Source organism: Centruroides sculpturatus, unplaced genomic scaffold (genome assembly GCF_000671375.1).
Source record: "Centruroides sculpturatus isolate CEXI.00-Female unplaced genomic scaffold, Cexi_2.0 scaffold861, whole genome shotgun sequence".
NCBI lineage: Eukaryota > Metazoa > Arthropoda > Arachnida > Scorpiones > Buthidae > Centruroides > Centruroides sculpturatus.
The window spans coordinates 130,477-147,350 of NW_019385091.1; the positions used below are offsets into that span (position 1 = coordinate 130,477).

Consider the following 16,874-nt stretch of genomic DNA (forward strand, 5'->3'; position numbering starts at 1 on the left):
TTTTCTGCTTCTTGTATTAAGGCTTTTACTTTACTTTGCTTAAGCCCTACATCTCTTTCTAGCTTTGCGATGTATTCAAGCTCTTTAGGTGTGTCATGAGCCTTGCTACAATGATTTTTAAAATAGACTGCATTTTAATGATATTTGGAGTTTATTAATTGGATGTAGTAATGCAGGTAAAGATTTAATTATTCTATTAATATTAGAGACGATTATATGAAATTTACCTGGGCAGCACTTGCTAGGGAGTCTTGCAGAGATTGACTTATGTATCGTAAATATCGACCGTAGATAACGGCAATGATGGCAACTGGCGGAACAATTACCAGTCCAACAAGAGACAGTTCTGGAGAAACATACACCTGAAACAATTTATCATATTGTATTTATATATATTACAATATTAAAAAATTAATTATGTACGTACCATCATTCCGACTCCCGATAGTATTGCAAATGCCGATCTCAACCCATCAGAAATATTCTGCGTCAAGGAATGTCCGACCACCATCGAGTCGGACGACAGCCTATTTATTAATTCTCCAGTTTTGTTGACATCAAAGAAAGAAATTTCTTGCTTCATGATAGAACTAAAAACCATTGTTCGAACTCTGTTAACTATTTTCTGTCCTAAAGTAGAAAGAAGAAAGCAGTTTAAACTTTATTTTAAGGATGATGATAATCTTTCATTTTAGTTTTTTCTTCTATTTTCTTATTTAACTATATTTTTCTTTGCTTAAATATGCAACAAATAATCAAAAATTAAAAGATTTACTAAATTTCAAAACAAAAAATATATTTAAAGAAATATTTAATATAATTTAAACAATTGAAGAATACCTGTCAAATTGATCAAATAGACACGTCCAAAATTAGCAAGACCACCAATGATAAAAAGTAATATCAAGAACTGACAGACTTTCGTCAGCTTGGACTTCACTTCGTCTTTCGGCATATTGTATATTATGTTGATCACCTGACCCAAACAGTAAGGGACCGCAAGTGTCACGGTACTCGAAATCAGTAACAACACGATGGCAACTGCAATAAATAAATACATATTTGTAGAAATAATACAAATCTAAAACGAATTTATAACATTAAGATTAAAGTTTAATTCTATAAACGTTATCATGCATAATAAATAAACTGTATTGTAACTTACAAACAGTTTGTGCCATTACTGCTTCAACTAGTGTTTTGGTAGTAATGGCATATACCTGCTGCTTTAAAGATTAAATCTGAACCAAAGCTTCAAGTTTTCAAGAGCAATTTGAATTATATTGGCCTAAAATTACCATCATTGTCAAACACTATTGTGGACATGGCCAAACCTACGACTGGTACAATAATATGCCAACTTAATGCCAATAAGATAAAAGTTAAAATTATATTATAATCCATTAAAAAGTCTCCATAACTATGTGTACAGAAGGGAAATTGTGAAAAGTGTATCATTGTATGCCCACCAGTGGCCAAGTTGATAAAACCAGTAAACATTGATAGTTGGTTGTGAATTTGTACCTTGCCAATGGCTTTCCATGTGGAGTTTTCCAGGTTTTCTTCACATTTGTAAAACCTAAATAGTGAAAGGTTTCTCCCGAGAGGCATTCCCTTCCTAGTCAGATTGCCCATAAGTCATGTTGCCGTATAGGAATAAAACTATCATGGTACACAATGGAGAAAGAGGAGTATCTGCCTAGGGTTGCCAGGTATTTTGGAATAATTTCCGGAATAAAATTAATTCTCGAAAGATATTGGGATGCTTCGATTTCAGAATATGAAGGATGGGCAGTTTTTTCACAAGATAGTTCGTTGTAGGGACAGTTTTTAGAGTAAAAGTCCTGTCACAAGATGGCAATAGGAAAGCATTGTCTATGTGGAATATACAGTAAGTTTGTTCTTATAAGCCTACTCACTAGTGTAGTGAATAAACTGTCAGAAAATACTTGCACAACTTTTAAAGTCAATTTTTTTATGTCAGAGAGGGTCCACAAACTACTATTTCTGTTAATTCTATTTATTATACATTAAATATTTTCAAAATAATATTAACGTATAATATGATGATTGATGATAACCAAAAAATTAATATTGTTTTGTCTTTTATTAAGCATGATGATGATGAAAGGCTGTTAATAATAATTGGAAACAATTATTATGAAGAGCTGATTTTCAAATTATACCATAAATCTCAATATTATATATTAGCAGAAAGTTGAAAAAGTTGAACAAAAAACATTATTTTTTGAAAATAAATTTTCTAATTGAAAAACTTAAGTTTAATATTGATAAATTTTAAAAGATAAATCAATTTTATTTTAAACAATTATTGAATTTTAATTCCTTTTAAACTTTCAAACAAGTCGTTGCAAAATCGGTAAAAGGTCAAAATTTGTCATCTGATATAAAATGCCATTTACGCACACCATAAACTTACTAGATAACTTCCATTTTTCTGGTTTTGCAAGTTGTAAAATCCTACCGACATGTAGATTAGGAAGCTTTCGACTAGTGGACAACGGGCAACTTCTCACGCATAAAATATTATTCGATCTACATAATCTCAGAATGGAATGTTTTACGGGTAGACAACCGATCCGTCGACCTTTAGACGACGAGACGGTGGAGTTTCTACCGCACGAATAGGTTCTCGATAACTTATTTTTGATTCCGAAGGAAAAATACGGCGGGATGTTCGTCTTCGGACACCGAAGTAATAACAGATGCGCAGAGGCCAGCATTTTTCAGTGTTACCTTGAACCTCTACTTTATGTTTCCAGAAGCATTCACAGACACAAAAGCACACGTGGAGAATATAAACTGATCATTTGTAATTCTAATATCACAGGTAAGAACTACATTTTGATGAAAGATCTTGATTTTACATTAAATTATAACATAAACTTGTTCATAACTTATATCAACTTTTCCTGACGGTCGAATCTTTCAAGAAATTTAAAATATATTCAAAGGAATGTCAACATAATAATAAAGTTCAAGGAAAATATCTTGACGTTTTCAAATACAGATAGTGAAATTGATTAATATTTATAAAACAGTTTTCATTTAACAGCAAAAACTGGTAGAGAACTTGTAAGTACTTATGAATGTTTTTCTGTCAACGTAAGTAGCACTTAAAAGACGTAAACTACAATTATCACAACTACACCATTGAACGGACGTTACGCCACGTGATGTGTGATTTCGTCGCCACCTACAATTTCTATCCATCTTCTTAATTAATCATTTAATTTTATTATTTTTTATAATTGAAATTTAAATGATTAATATTAATTATTTATTTTTTAAAACATTTTCTAGAACAATAAAAAATGTTCGTTATGGCAGAAAAGTTCCATATCTGACGTAGTATCCCCCTAGGGTTGCCAGGTATTTTGGAATAACATCCGGAATAAAATGAGTTCTCGAAAGAAATTGGGATACTTCGATTTCAGAATATGAAGGATAGGCAGTTTTTTCACAAAGATAGTTCGTCGTAGGAACAGTTTTTAGAATAAAGTCCATCACGAGATGGCAATAGGAAAAAATCCAGGACAATCCCGGAAAACCGAGACATCTGGCAACTCTTAACATACGTCTTAATTAATAGACCGTCAGCTTAATTTTTCGTCATCATATTTTTTATTCTTCTTGAAAATTTTTTAAAATATTAAAATCTGAACTTTAATGAAGCCATATTTCATACACAAAATTTAAGACGGGGGCTGCCCGAGTGGTTAAGACATCGGCCTAACGCTTTAACGGACTCGGACGAGGAAGTGAACTTTTCAGAGATACGGATTGGCGAAGGTGTTCAGGGATACAGGTTACGGGCAGTAAGAGGGCCCTTTTCTGTACCCATTATGGATTCGGCCAGTCCCACAACGAGACAGATTGCTCGCCCGAATACGATCTCCGGTTCTCAACAACTCGGAAATCAGTCTTCAGGAGGAGTACCGGAAGAAAGGGAGAAAAAAAGGACTGAGACTCTAATGTAGTTAACCTTTAAGATGGCAAAGTGTTGTAGGCGGTTGGAAATGGGTAGCACGATCAGAGAAGCGAGAGGAAACAATACGAGGATTTAAAAGATTCGGGAGAGGAAGAGGGATAAAAGGAGAATTCAGTGGCGTACCGTAGTGGGGGCGGCAAATTTTCACAATAAATAATAATAATATCTTGTAAAAATTTGGAACATCCTAATCTATACTTGCATCGCGCCTATGATAGTGCTATCGTCCGGACAGTCAGGGAATCGGCTCGCCGTCCAATAAAACTATTTTGAACAGGTCGCTGCACTACCATCGAATTTTTCATTGCTTGTTCTGTGACAAAACTGAATTTTGGTCTTTTAAATTAAAATAGCTAAATAAGGGGGGCCGAAATTTTCCTCCGCCCCGGGCGGCTGACACCCACGGTACGCCACTAGGAGAATTTCGTTTGGAATTGAATCGGTTTAGAAGTATTTTTAAAGAAAGAAATGGCTAGAAAGTGGTGCTCGATTTACGATTAAAGTTTGTTATAACGTTTTCAAATTGGATGAAGTTTGGAAAGTTTTTCAAGTCTATGGACTTTGAATTTTATTATTCGCCATTGATGATGAACGAAGCTAAAAAATACTTGGACAAGTGCAAGACTTGTTTCAAGATCAGTTTCTCCAATATTGTAGTTTTAAAACTACTAAGATGTACCGTTTTGACCATTTTTACCTGTCTGAAGATGGGCATCACATTCCCAATCAAAGACCATACGCGTAAAACTTAAATTCTCACACGCCGTCGACTTTAATTAACTTCAGATTTTTACGAATTTTGTCTCCTCACACTGTTTGCATTGAAACACCTTTAGATCAATTATCGAACATTTCTTCATAAGAAGTTATAAGCAATTTTTGACACCACCACCAGAGAAATTGATATCAATCATCACTGCTATTCTTCTTGGATTAAACAGATGATGGAAACATTGTTGGAAAAAATATAATTGACAACATTAAACTAAACAGAAAATTTGAAATATGAGATTAATAATTTTACTATTACTTAACTTATAACTACAAATTACTTCAGAGTAATTTTAAGAATCAAAGTAGATTTATATTTAAATCTTAAAGAAAAAATCCAACTTAAGATTCAAGGGTCACATGCCCATGTACCATAAGGTCATTGTACCATACATTGTCACATGCCCATGTACCTTATGGTACATGGGCATGTGACAATGGGGTTTTTTATACTATAGTATTTGTTTACATTTGATGAAACACTTTTCTAATAAGTGGACAGTTAAAGATATATTGTGAAATCATAATAAACATGTTATTGGATGCATGAGAAATGACCAAGAAATAGTACAAATTGCATCTTTTTGGGTGCGACTATGCAGACGCGAGCGAACGAATTTTCCGAGCAAGTGAGAATATGTGGCGAGAAGAGGCGAGACGCGATAAATGTTAAAACCTGTCAGATATGTGCGAGAACCAGAAATTCGCTCTCGCTAGTGTTATTTCTCGCTTCTCGTTTGTGCACGATTTTCCTTTGCGAAAACTAAATCGCTCGCTCTAAGTTCGCATCTGCATAGTCGCACCCTTTGTATTTGTTCTTATACTGTACTGTAACAGCAGGTTCATATTTATTTATTAGTAATTAATTAACTATCAAATAGTATTAACAATTTCCTGGGTGATCTTCTCGCTTTGGCTAAGGGAGCAATCCGGATAAAGGAGCGTAGTGCAGCAAACCCGAGATGGTCTCTCTAGCAAACTTGACTGTATTAAAATTATAAATTTTATGTTAATAATAAGGTTTAGCATTAAAGAGAATTTCCATAACTTATATTTTCTGTTATTTATTGTTAGTAAATCAAATAATTATAATAATTTATGAAATAAAATGCAAAATTTAAAATTCACTTTTGTATTTTACTAATAAATAATAATTCTTGCATTTCACAAAAATACATTTCAATACAAGTACACTCTTAACCCATACTTATATCTGGATTTATGTAGTATGTACACAGTTTTAAAATAAAATCTCAGTCTCCTTGTGTAATTTTTCTGGCACCTTCTGCTAATATCTCTTGCACGGCAGTTGCAAAGCTCACTTGGCTTTTAATGGTACTCAGATACTGACTGTACGATAAAGTTCCATCTTGAGTGGGTGCAGGAGCTGTATCAATTTTATTAGATGATACAGGAAGAGGTAGATATTGTTGACTATCTCTCTGCAAAAGTGTGCATTCCTGAACTATTTTCTAAAAAAAAAAGAAAAAATTATATATATATTCTATACATGGTGAACCATTTAAATTGAGATACTGGAATGTCCCAGAAATAAAACATTCAGCTGAAAATATTCTAAACAATGGCTGTTTGATTGTGAAGGAGAAAGGAAACTGCATTACTGATTTTGAATATGGTAGACATGTTCAAGATTGGTTGAAGATCATCTTGATTTTGTAAATAACAACCATAACTGTTTGTAATGGCATCTTACTTTATGGAAAAAAACAAACGAATTTTGTCAGGAAAACTTTTTCATTTTATTTCCATTTTTACAGTTATTGTAAATTATAAGTTTTTGGGGGCAATTGTTAGGTAAACCAACATCAAAACAAAAAACAAAGCTTTATGACATTCAAGTTAAACATTCAAGTTAGTTTGCTGAAGCATGAATTTAAAAATGTGAAATTAAACTAAGTTTAAAAAGAAAATACCGATATATTTAATTCAATTAGATATTTTATATTTGTCTTGTCAGCATGTAGTGTGTGTGTGTGTGTGTGTGTGATTTTAGTGAGAGATAAAGATGGATTACCTAACAGGTGCAGAAGAGTTGAAGAGATTTTCATATATAGTAAATCTGAACGAAACTTCAATGAAGCAATTTGACTGTATGTGCAACAATTCCCTGAGAAAACTACTCCATTATGTGCATCAATTTATTGCGTTATCAGTTTTCAGATAATGGAAGTGTGCAAACAAAAAAGTAAAGTGCTGAAACACAGTAGAAATAATGAAGTTTTAGTGTCAGTGAAGGTTACCAACAATTAGCAAATAACTTTATGACAAATTTCCCATGATTCTGGAATATCTCATAGTAGTGTTTTTAGAATAAGGTGGCATCATAAACTTCACAAGTATCCTATATAATTGCATCAGGAATGAAGCTCCTGATTTGGAAATGATTTTGAACATTGAATGGGGTTTTGTTGATGGACAGTTACAAATTAACAGTAACTTTTCTTCAACGTACTGTTTTCCAAGAAGATAGTTTTTCAAATCACAAAGTTAATCATAACAATAATCTGTCAAAAATTCACAATGGTTATGCGAAGTAAAACACTAACATTTTGGACTGGTAATGTCTGGTGTAGAATTATTGGTAACAAAGTAATAGTGTCATTTTTTATTGATGGCACATTAAATGCAGAGATAAATTGCAACATTCTGAATTAACATTTAAAAGTGAATTGAAGTGTTCTTGAGAAAAGACATCTTTTTTACATAAAGATGCCATTACAAGCAATTACGGGTGTCATTTACAAAATCATGACGGCTTTCAATCAATTTTGATCACGTCTATCAAATTCAAAATCAATAATACAGTTTCCTTTAGCAACCAAAAGGCCATTGTTTACAACATTTTTGTCTTTTATGCTTTGTTTCTGGAACATTCCAGTGTCTCAGCTTAAATTGTTCACACTTTATTCACATATAAAATACATAAATATAAGTATAAATTATTATGACTGAATTACATTTAAAAACTTTTTAAATTATATAAATTTATTCATGCCTTGTTAAAATTAGTGTTGAGAAAGTATAAAATAGAAATAACTACAATAAAATTAATAAAAATATACATTATATCAGGCAAAAATTTATTATATATTGCTAATGTTCTAATTTAAAAGAGATTTTTCTGTGTAACTTTACATATCAAAGGTATTATTATTATAATCAGTGTTGTGGAGTCAGAATTGGTAAAATTCTTCTGACACCAGCAATTCTGACCTCAAATTTTCGTATTGATAAAATATGAAATATGAAAAATACTTTTAATTAGCTTCCAAAGAAATCTCTTAGAAAATAGACAGTTTGATAAATTTAGATATCAAAATGATATTCGTCTATAAAGGACATTTGCACAAAATTTTATGCATATTGTATGCGACATGCTCTAAACTTTCAGAAAATAGCCTTTTTTTTAATTTAAATGAATATATTCACATTGCCTTGAGAGCACTACCCTCTGTATCTTGTATTAACCAACCAAAAATTACTTAACATTATGTAATACTTGACTGAGTTTGCATTTGTAAAAAGCTATCTTAAGCTTTATATATTTTTTAATTATTTTTGTGTAGTTCATATGCTATGCAAAAAAAAATTGAAACTGAGTAGTGTATGAGCCACTCAAAAAGCAAATGATTTTTTCAATGTATGAATGTATTGATTGATTGGTTTTAGATATGGTATGCAACACAAAGGCAATCTGCAATCGGAAAATGTGCCTTCCGAGATGTTTTTTTAAACAGAAACTGGCCCCTATTTGGGTGTTATCAACATGAACAAAACCCAGAAAACTTCATGAATCAGTCCATCAGCCCAAGTGCAAACCTGAGCTAAATACAAGTATTGCAGAATCAAATCTGCTTAGCCATGGTTCATGGTGTAGGATGGAAAATGATGCACCAATGGATTCTACCCGGAAAATCTTTTGCAGTAATTTTCAGCAGGGTTTGATCCTGGATCTCTTACAGTGACAGTCTGGAATGCTATCATTCAATTATCTGGCCAGATTTCAATGCATGAGAAAAACAAAGAATGTCTTTCAAACTGGTTCTCTAAAGCTCCATGTTACTAAAGCAAGAAAGCAAAGTGCAGAGACAATGATAAAAAGCTTACAATATAGCTTCAAAGTACCATGCTTATCTTCACCAAAGAGAAACTCCCAAAAAAATATTTGACTTTTATTTTGAGTGCCATAATTTTTACTCGTCAGAATATTTTTTACATCCTTTGGATATCAATTGTTTTCTGACTAATTTGACTAATTAGTTTTTCCCTGGTTGGAAGCAATAATAAATAGTCATAGATTATTATTACTTCTATAATATTATTTGGTCTTAAAATGTATTTTATCATATTTAACTTGTTTCTTTAAAATGTTTAAATTTAAATCAATTTTTGATAATTAACTAATAAAAGTGGAATTCTTTTGGCCGATAAGATGCATTATATTTCTTTCCGTACTGGAAAGTTTTTCAAGGTAAATTTGTTATATCTATTTTTTGATTCTCACCATAAATTTTAGTACAACTTTCTATAGAGAAATTTTAGACTAAAATATTCTGATACATAATGGCATCTTTCTTATACAATGAATCATAGTGTGACTTTTTAAAAAAGAGAAAGGTCATAGCTGAAGTCGGACCATTTGTTTACTGATTCCACCACACTGATTATAATTATTACTATGACTTAAAATACCTCTATACTACGAGCGATACATATATCATAACAGAAAACTTAAAATATGTTTATTATTTATCCTATTCAATGCATGTATACACTACATATAATACTACTTAGTAAATCAGAAACAACAAAAAGAATCTGATAATTTAATTATATATCCTTAAATTACTTGACTTTTTAATTTTATACGATTATTCAGAGATAGGTCTACAATATTTCAGACTAGGGGTGGGCAATCTATTTAAATGGCAAGCAAATAAAATGTTAAGTTGCACGTATGAATGCCAAATTTCTAGGTTTTTATGACTTATAGCCAGCCTGATTAAGAAGTCAATTATGATCAACCAGTTAATTGAAAAATACAGCAAAAATGGCCAAAAAGAGGGACATACAAAATAATAGTACATTGGACAACACACACAAATCTGGTAAATAATAAAAAGTTACAATACCCCCAATTATATGATTATATATTATTCTGCAGGCTATTTACTATATATATTTTGAAAATGACTATGGACTGGATTATATATGTTTGGGGGCCAGGGCAGAGTGCCTACGGCAGTTATAGACCTATCTAAATAATTATAATAAACCAGTCCTGACCATTTATTAAATAAGATTGCAGGTTCAAGTCCCACCCTGGGCCAGTTCTTTCCTTCTAGATGATTCTACATTATTGAATAAATTATTTAAATTATAATTATTTATTTACATAAGAGATGGCACTTAACATCTACCTCTAGTAGCAAATTACTGAGTATTAATTATTAAAAATAACGGATTTATAGCCCGAGTATTTAAGGTCATTGTTTGGCTATGTATCTATAAACTTATTATTCATGATATCTCTGTTAGGTAGGTTCATTTAGTGAACGGTTGGGTAAGAGCTACTTTTAAACTTCAACATCTGTCATTATATGCAACCCAGCAAATTCTTGCCTTTTATTCTTATCTTCTTAGATAACAACATTTATTTCAATTTTGTAATACAAGCTTTCATCAAAAGAATGCATTTGAATTACCAAATTCTTTGTTTTCATTAAAAAATCTTTAGTATTACTGTTGTGTTACAACATTTGTGAATATCTTCATCCCTTAGGTAGATAAATAGACCTTTCAGTAGAGAAAGAATTAGCTTATTAACTAAAATATTAAGTTTTAAATTATTTTATTTAAAAATTAACTACATTTATTAAAAGATGTACTTGAAACAAAAGTATAGTTTAAAGCAGTTAAGATCCTAGTTATAAAATATTAATTCACTTCAAATACAATTTAGCTGCTATTTCAAAATCATATAGTTTATGACCCTATTCATACATTTGATCTTTAAACAATGTTTATGTAGCCATTTGACAACTTCTACTTGATTAAGTATGGTGATAACTTATTCATAGTAAANTAGAAACATTGATAAAATATTAACATTAGACATAACATTTTGTAATTTACAGTTATTCGACACATCCTTTAGGTACAATTACACCTCAAAATGTAGACCACACTCACAGGAGTAAAACAGTCGAAGAAACCAAACCTCTACATGCGACCTTTAGCCAGATACGACCTCCAAAATCAGACGGCATCACTCCACCAAGACTATCGCCTTTAACTATTTAGCCCGGGCGACCGTGCTGGCATTGAATAGCCCACTCGACTGTTTACGCAGTACTTGTTATATAGTTTTAGGAGAGTGCACGACTACGTACGGAGTGTCAGTGAAGACAAGCAATAACTAGCCTTGACCAACACAGAACACGGAGAATAGACAGTATGCTAATACACGGTAAAAGCTAACCTTTGGAGGCAGGTCACTTATAAAGGTATTGTTCCTGTGACTTTATTGCCACTATAAGTATGGTCTACAGCTTTGATAAGATTCAAACGTCTCATTCAGAGCTTTAATTAAGCCAATTTTAAAAATACGATTGGTTAAAGTCCAGATACGTAGACTGTCATGGCGGCTCATCTCTGATTCCAGCAAACAGTGGGGACACACGTTCTAACCTAACCTAACCTAACCTATTCTAATAATTTAATTGATAATAATTATGGTAATTTATTAGAATAGGTTAGGTTAGGTTAGGTTAGAACGTGCATCCCCACTGTTTCCTTTCTTTTGTTTGTTGGAATCAGAGATGAGCCGCCATGACAGTCTACGTATCTGGACTTTAACCATACTATCTTTTCTACATTAATCGAGTACAATTCAAAAATACGTCAGGTGTGTTTAAGAACAATACTCACAACAAGCAATTCCTTCAAACTCCATGTCAAAGATTTCACTTTAGCCACATTATCGTACTTTAATTCCGCCGACTGCATTTGACATTGCTGCTGCTGCTGCTGTTGTTGCTGTTGCTGAGGTGTCATTTGTTGAGGTAAAACAGTCTGCAAAGGTACAACTGTCGGAGGTTGAGCCATAACTTCGCAAACTTCTCTTCTAATTCGAACGTTAGGCCTAAATCAACTCACACGCCTCGATTACGCGAAACGACTGCCAACTTCTCCGCAGAAGTTTCCCATCTAGCCAAAATACCGCCAAAAAATTCGAAAGATTTAACGTTAAACATATATTATTATCTTTTCAAATTAGCGTGAGCAGTTTTCATTATATTCTGTTTAAAAAAAAAAAGCATTATTTTAAAATTATATTTATATAAATCTATATATCTAAAGCTTTTAACATGAAATTAAGAGAGATTTAAATTTATACTAATTGTTATTAACATTTCCATAGGAACTGCCAGAAAAGCAAATGATTTTTTCTAAAGGATATCGATAGCCATTATTCAAATAAATGTTTATTAATTTTAATTTAATTTCTACTCAAATATATTTTACTTCTTATGTAAAACTGTCTTTGCACATTTAGGGCAGTATTACACTAATATCCTTTTCATATCCAAATAGTGAAGAGTAATGTATTTCTCTTTATTTGGCAAAAATTCCAGGAAAATTTTTTTGTGCATCGTACCAACAAGTTGATCATCTACCATAATATATTCACTTTGAATAAAACATTTTTTAAAGTTGCACTATTTTGTCAAATAGCTCTCTAAAAGCAGCCAACTTATCCAATAATTTCCTTCCATTCTTATCTCTCACATTATCAAACCTCAAACATCTTGATAGAAATCTAAACCTTTTAAGACTCATTAATAAAAAGCACGTTTCAATGCCCGAATCATTTGAATTATCCCATATTTTCCAACAATTTTTTTTGAACCTCCAAGAGTTCCAATAAGAAAAAAAATTCCAATAATGGCCCTAATTTCAGATTTGTCTGTTAGTCTTGCATCTCTGTCACGTCCAAAATTTAATTCTATTACTTCAACGTAAATGTTTGTATTTTTCATTGTTAACTTTATAACAGAACCATTTATAAAAAGACAAATGGTCAATTGCATTGACTATACCTTTTGCACTGTTTTTGATCTGGGTAAATGTAAAACAATGTCGTGAGAATTCACAAGAGCATTTACATGCCGTTTTCCTTATTCCATCTCGTCTGTTCATCTTTTCCAATAAAATTATTCAAAGATGGCATGACATCCTCTTCATTTTTTTCTTCCTTCTCATCTTGATTTGTTTTGTTCACTTTGTAAATCACAAACACTAAATTTGAAATTATCTTCTGCAGCTTTCTCAACATCTTTGGTTATATCTGTTTCTTCTATTTAAGAAAACCATTTGCTTATGACATATGGATCAGATTTTCTTCTCAAATTTTTCTCTTTTTTACTAGCCCTCACGATTACAAAAATACAAAGTTAATCAGTAATAGGCAACAAGTATTTTACCTACAACTAAGCACGCACACAGTTAAAATAAAGAACACAAAACGAAAAACTTATTCCAGCTCACAAAAGAAACAACTGGCAAAAAAATATCACTACATACATATTTNAAACTTTCATATAATATAAGCATGATATGCATACTACACGTGTAAATAATTTAGCCTTTTTTAATTGTGATTATTAATACAATAAACTAACATGTGCGTTTTTTACTGTATGATACATACATACATACATACAAAATCCATTAATACAACAGTCGTTTGTCGTATTACAGAGATTACTGTACTTACTTTAGAAACGATGAAGACGTCCTCCCTCCTGACCACATTTGTGTCAAACGAGTGTTTTAGAGCTTCTCCAATTTCCTTTTCGTTCTGGTATATAAAAGCAGTATCAATTAATCGATATCCGATTTTCAAGGCTGTTTCCATAGCAGATCTGTTCGACTGAAAACAAAAATTTCAATATTTTTCTATAGATTTCTTCCTCTATTTCTATATTTAAATTTAATTATGTTTTAAAAGAAACATTAATTTCTTAATAGGAACATACAATTCCTGAAAAAATAAGGATTTTTATGTAATTAACCGGGTTGTGGTTCCTATTTTCGTCTATCTAACTCCGTTCTCGAGATTAAGAAAGATCAAACGGATAGACAAACAAACGAACTTTTTGTTTCTATTCATTAAAATTAATATTCTTTAAGGGTATTTAACTAATTAAATTAATTTTATATTATATTTATTTAAATTTTATATCCAAAAATCTTACCTGAAACGTCCCAAGTCCTATGAGAGGCATATTTAACCCATTATTTAAAGTGATATAATTCGAATATTCGCCCATTTTTTTTCTAAGCTTCTGCTTGTAATTCGAGTGGGTAAAAAAATAAAATATAATATAAACAGAAATATTATAACATTTGACAGTAAACGTTGGAATTTGCTACTACATTTCAACAATGCAAAGTCTACACTAAATAATCCCCCCGAAATGATGCAATAATTTCCCTCAATTGTGCATTAAGCAATATTTATATATTTTTTTTTCTACATAATTGATCTCTGTGTGTAAAATTAATTATATTTTCAATTTATTTAAAGATAATTTAAGGTTAGACTAAGTCACATATTTATAGATTAAAGAGTTCTTCCTCGAGAGGTAATCAAGAGGTTTTTTTTTTTTTTTTAAATAATTTATATAATTAACTCATTAAAACTAAAGGTTTTAAGTACGTAAAATTATTTGTTTAACATTAAATTAAGGTTAATTGCATAATTTGTTTATAGTATTATATTAGAAACTCAATTGTTTAGAATGTAATTTCGCTTCCTGTTTTCTCTTTATTTTATTACTGCATAAAATAAATAAATAATGTAATAAATACAATTAAATGGAGCGAATCGAGTGTAAAAATAAATGGATAAAATATTTAAATTTATACAAAAAAAAAAAAACCTGTACAAAACGGAACCTGTGTAAACTGGAAAAATTCTTCAGAATGGAGCGATTTTTTCTATTTTAAAACACCCATTTAATACCAGAAAATGCATTCGGTACTTTACAATTCCGTTTTAAACAGGTTTTACTTAATTAATTAATGAATTTTTCACCTTTATGGTAGAAGCATGCCCATGAAAAGAGGAAGTAAAGGTAAAAGAAAAATCTAAATATAAAAAGAGTAAACAATTCACGTCACACAACTGTCAATTCCGCATTCAGACCAGGCTATTACGACACCGTTTCTTTCGCCGCTACCTTGACCCGACGGGAAAGTTTTACCTGAACGGGGCGGGCATTGACCTCGTCGTTTAGGTTGAGGAAGTTCAAGTCGTCAGAAGTTCCAGTTTATATTGAAAGAAACTACGTGGAAGCGGATATTTCGTGCATTTTCCGTTCTGTTTGAAACGAGAGGAAAAAGCTTTTGTTCAGGTGAGAGTGTATCTTTTGCTCTTCTTCTTTTTTTAATCACTTCATACCTTTAACATAGAGAAAAAGAAGAAGAAAATAAAAGAAATCTAAAGAAAATTTCAATCGAAATTCTCCTAATTAAATATAATTTTAAATTAAATTACTTAAACATTTACTCGCAACTTCATTATCACTTAAATTTCAACATTTACCTGTTCTTCTTCGCTACATTCTTAACTCCTCGTCGTTATAAAATTAATTATAGATTAATTTAAATCTATAGATTATAAAACTACTATTACATTAATATTATAACTTTTTTTTCTAATTTAAATTGATTTTTATACGCGATATTCGTCTACGCGCGTATTTTTAATTTGTCTTAAAATCGGATAAATCGTTGTATAAATGCATTTTACTTAATAGAAATTGTAATTTATAACTTATAAAATATAACTGATAAGATTTTAAACTTATTACACAACATTTAAGTGTAATTTATAGATGTTTCGACTATTTTCTATCGTATTTCCGGGTGATGAGACGAGATAAATTGATACTAAAGTGAATCTATTAATTAAAAAATATAACAGTGAAGATCATTAATTATATTCGGAAGATCTTTAATTGCGAATATAATTAATGATCTTCGCTGACGTCATAAATTATTCCGTCGTAAGTCACATTTTACGCACCACGAATCGATTAAAGAGTCACTTCCTGATTTTTTTAACAACGGTTTTCGTACTTGAAAAACGTTAATAGTTCTTTGTTTTGCTCTCTTAGGTTGTAATTCATTTCGAATCAGATTGGAAGATGGGGATTAATTTGATAATTCTCCTCGTCTGTGTAGTTGCAACTGTGTCTGCCGGAGAATTCGATATTGCCACCACTCCACATTATAGTTTTTTAAGCGATGTAGAACTGTTATTGAGAGAAATGCAAAGCGCCAATCCTCAGTATTACTATAACAATAGTTTAGTGAACGAAGACGAATTTTCTACGAGACAGAGCAGAAGATACGTTTCCAGAAGTAAATTGAAAGGTTTGGGTGAAGACGTTTTAATTCTGCTCAGGAGTATTGCTAATTTAGTAGTGGATCCACTGGGAAGTAATAAAGGTAACACCACCAAACCTAATATTTTCAGCAACGGTTTAGCCGGACTTTCCGAATATTTAATGGCTTTAGTGGAAAATTCTTTAGACGATCTTCCAAGTTTGCCACGTTTAGATCCTCAGGAATGTATGAAAAGAAGCATCTGTGAAGCTCACAATCAACCTAAGAAATATGGTTTAATAGGATTAATAATACAGCTGTTATTCCCGTAAGTACATAAATTGATTCTATCCATAATTTTTCCAATTAGTATATCATTGATTCTGATATTTATTTGCAGTCCATATACAAAGACGGATGATGCAAATAATGTCGTGTCCAAATACCAACTGGCAGCTCGATACGGAAGGCAAAGCAGTGCCAATTGTGCAAATCAATATGACGGATGCATGATCAACGTTCTAGACATCATCAAGACTGTGGCCAAAGTTTTTATTCGTTGAACTCTTCACCCAATTCATCATCCACACTCAATTATAGCCAATAAGAAAAATTTATCTTTAATTTATTGTGAAATAACCTAACTTCATTTTAAATTACATAAGAATTCATT

At 31.3% G+C, this 16,874-nt stretch overlaps 3 protein-coding genes across 3 annotated transcripts in view; 1 reads left to right on the forward strand and 2 right to left on the reverse strand.

Moving 5' to 3' along the window:
- The window catches only part of LOC111634541 (ATP-binding cassette sub-family B member 10, mitochondrial-like), a 30,179-nt gene extending 26,963 nt beyond the window's left edge, over positions 1–3,216 (reverse strand). The window contains exons 1-4 of the mRNA XM_023379338.1: positions 2,441–3,216; positions 841–1,041; positions 428–630; positions 228–362 (exon numbers count right to left, since the gene is read on the reverse strand). Coding sequence (XP_023235106.1) covers positions 228–362; positions 428–630; positions 841–1,041; positions 2,441–2,744 — 843 coding nt within the window. The 5' untranslated portion in view covers positions 2,745–3,216. The remainder of the gene's footprint in view (positions 1–227; positions 363–427; positions 631–840; positions 1,042–2,440) is intronic.
- Positions 3,217–5,899: 2,683 nt separating this feature from the next.
- LOC111634548 (mediator of RNA polymerase II transcription subunit 29-like) lies at positions 5,900–12,008 on the reverse strand. The gene is made up of 2 exons (XM_023379343.1): positions 11,711–12,008; positions 5,900–6,255 (listed from the first exon to the last, which is right to left on the reverse strand). Exons 1-2 carry the CDS (start codon positions 11,909–11,911, stop codon positions 6,037–6,039), a joined length of 420 nt encoding a protein of 139 aa, XP_023235111.1. The 5' UTR covers positions 11,912–12,008; the 3' UTR covers positions 5,900–6,036.
- A 3,081-nt stretch (positions 12,009–15,089) lies between these two features.
- Positions 15,090–16,764, forward strand: LOC111634539. The gene is made up of 3 exons (XM_023379336.1): positions 15,090–15,225; positions 15,991–16,529; positions 16,602–16,764. The coding sequence occupies exons 2-3, from the start codon at positions 16,021–16,023 to the stop codon at positions 16,762–16,764; spliced, it is 672 nt and encodes a 223-aa protein (XP_023235104.1). The 5' UTR covers positions 15,090–15,225; positions 15,991–16,020.
- The last annotated feature ends 110 nt before the right edge of the window (positions 16,765–16,874 follow it).

Bases quoted from the DNA above. Each gene is read 5' to 3' on its own strand.
- LOC111634548 (XM_023379343.1), bottom strand. From the start codon at position 11,911: ATGGCTCAACCTCCGACAGTTGTACCTTTGCAGACTGTTTTACCTCAA. The intron at 6,256-11,710 runs TGACGTATTTTT...TTTTTTTTTTAG, and splicing joins GTATTGTTCTTAAACACACC to AAAATAGTTCAGGAATGCAC.
- LOC111634539 (XM_023379336.1), top strand. From the start codon at position 16,021: ATGGGGATTAATTTGATAATTCTCCTCGTCTGTGTAGTTGCAACTGTG. The intron at 16,530-16,601 runs GTAAGTACATAA...ATTTATTTGCAG, and splicing joins ATAATACAGCTGTTATTCCC to TCCATATACAAAGACGGATG.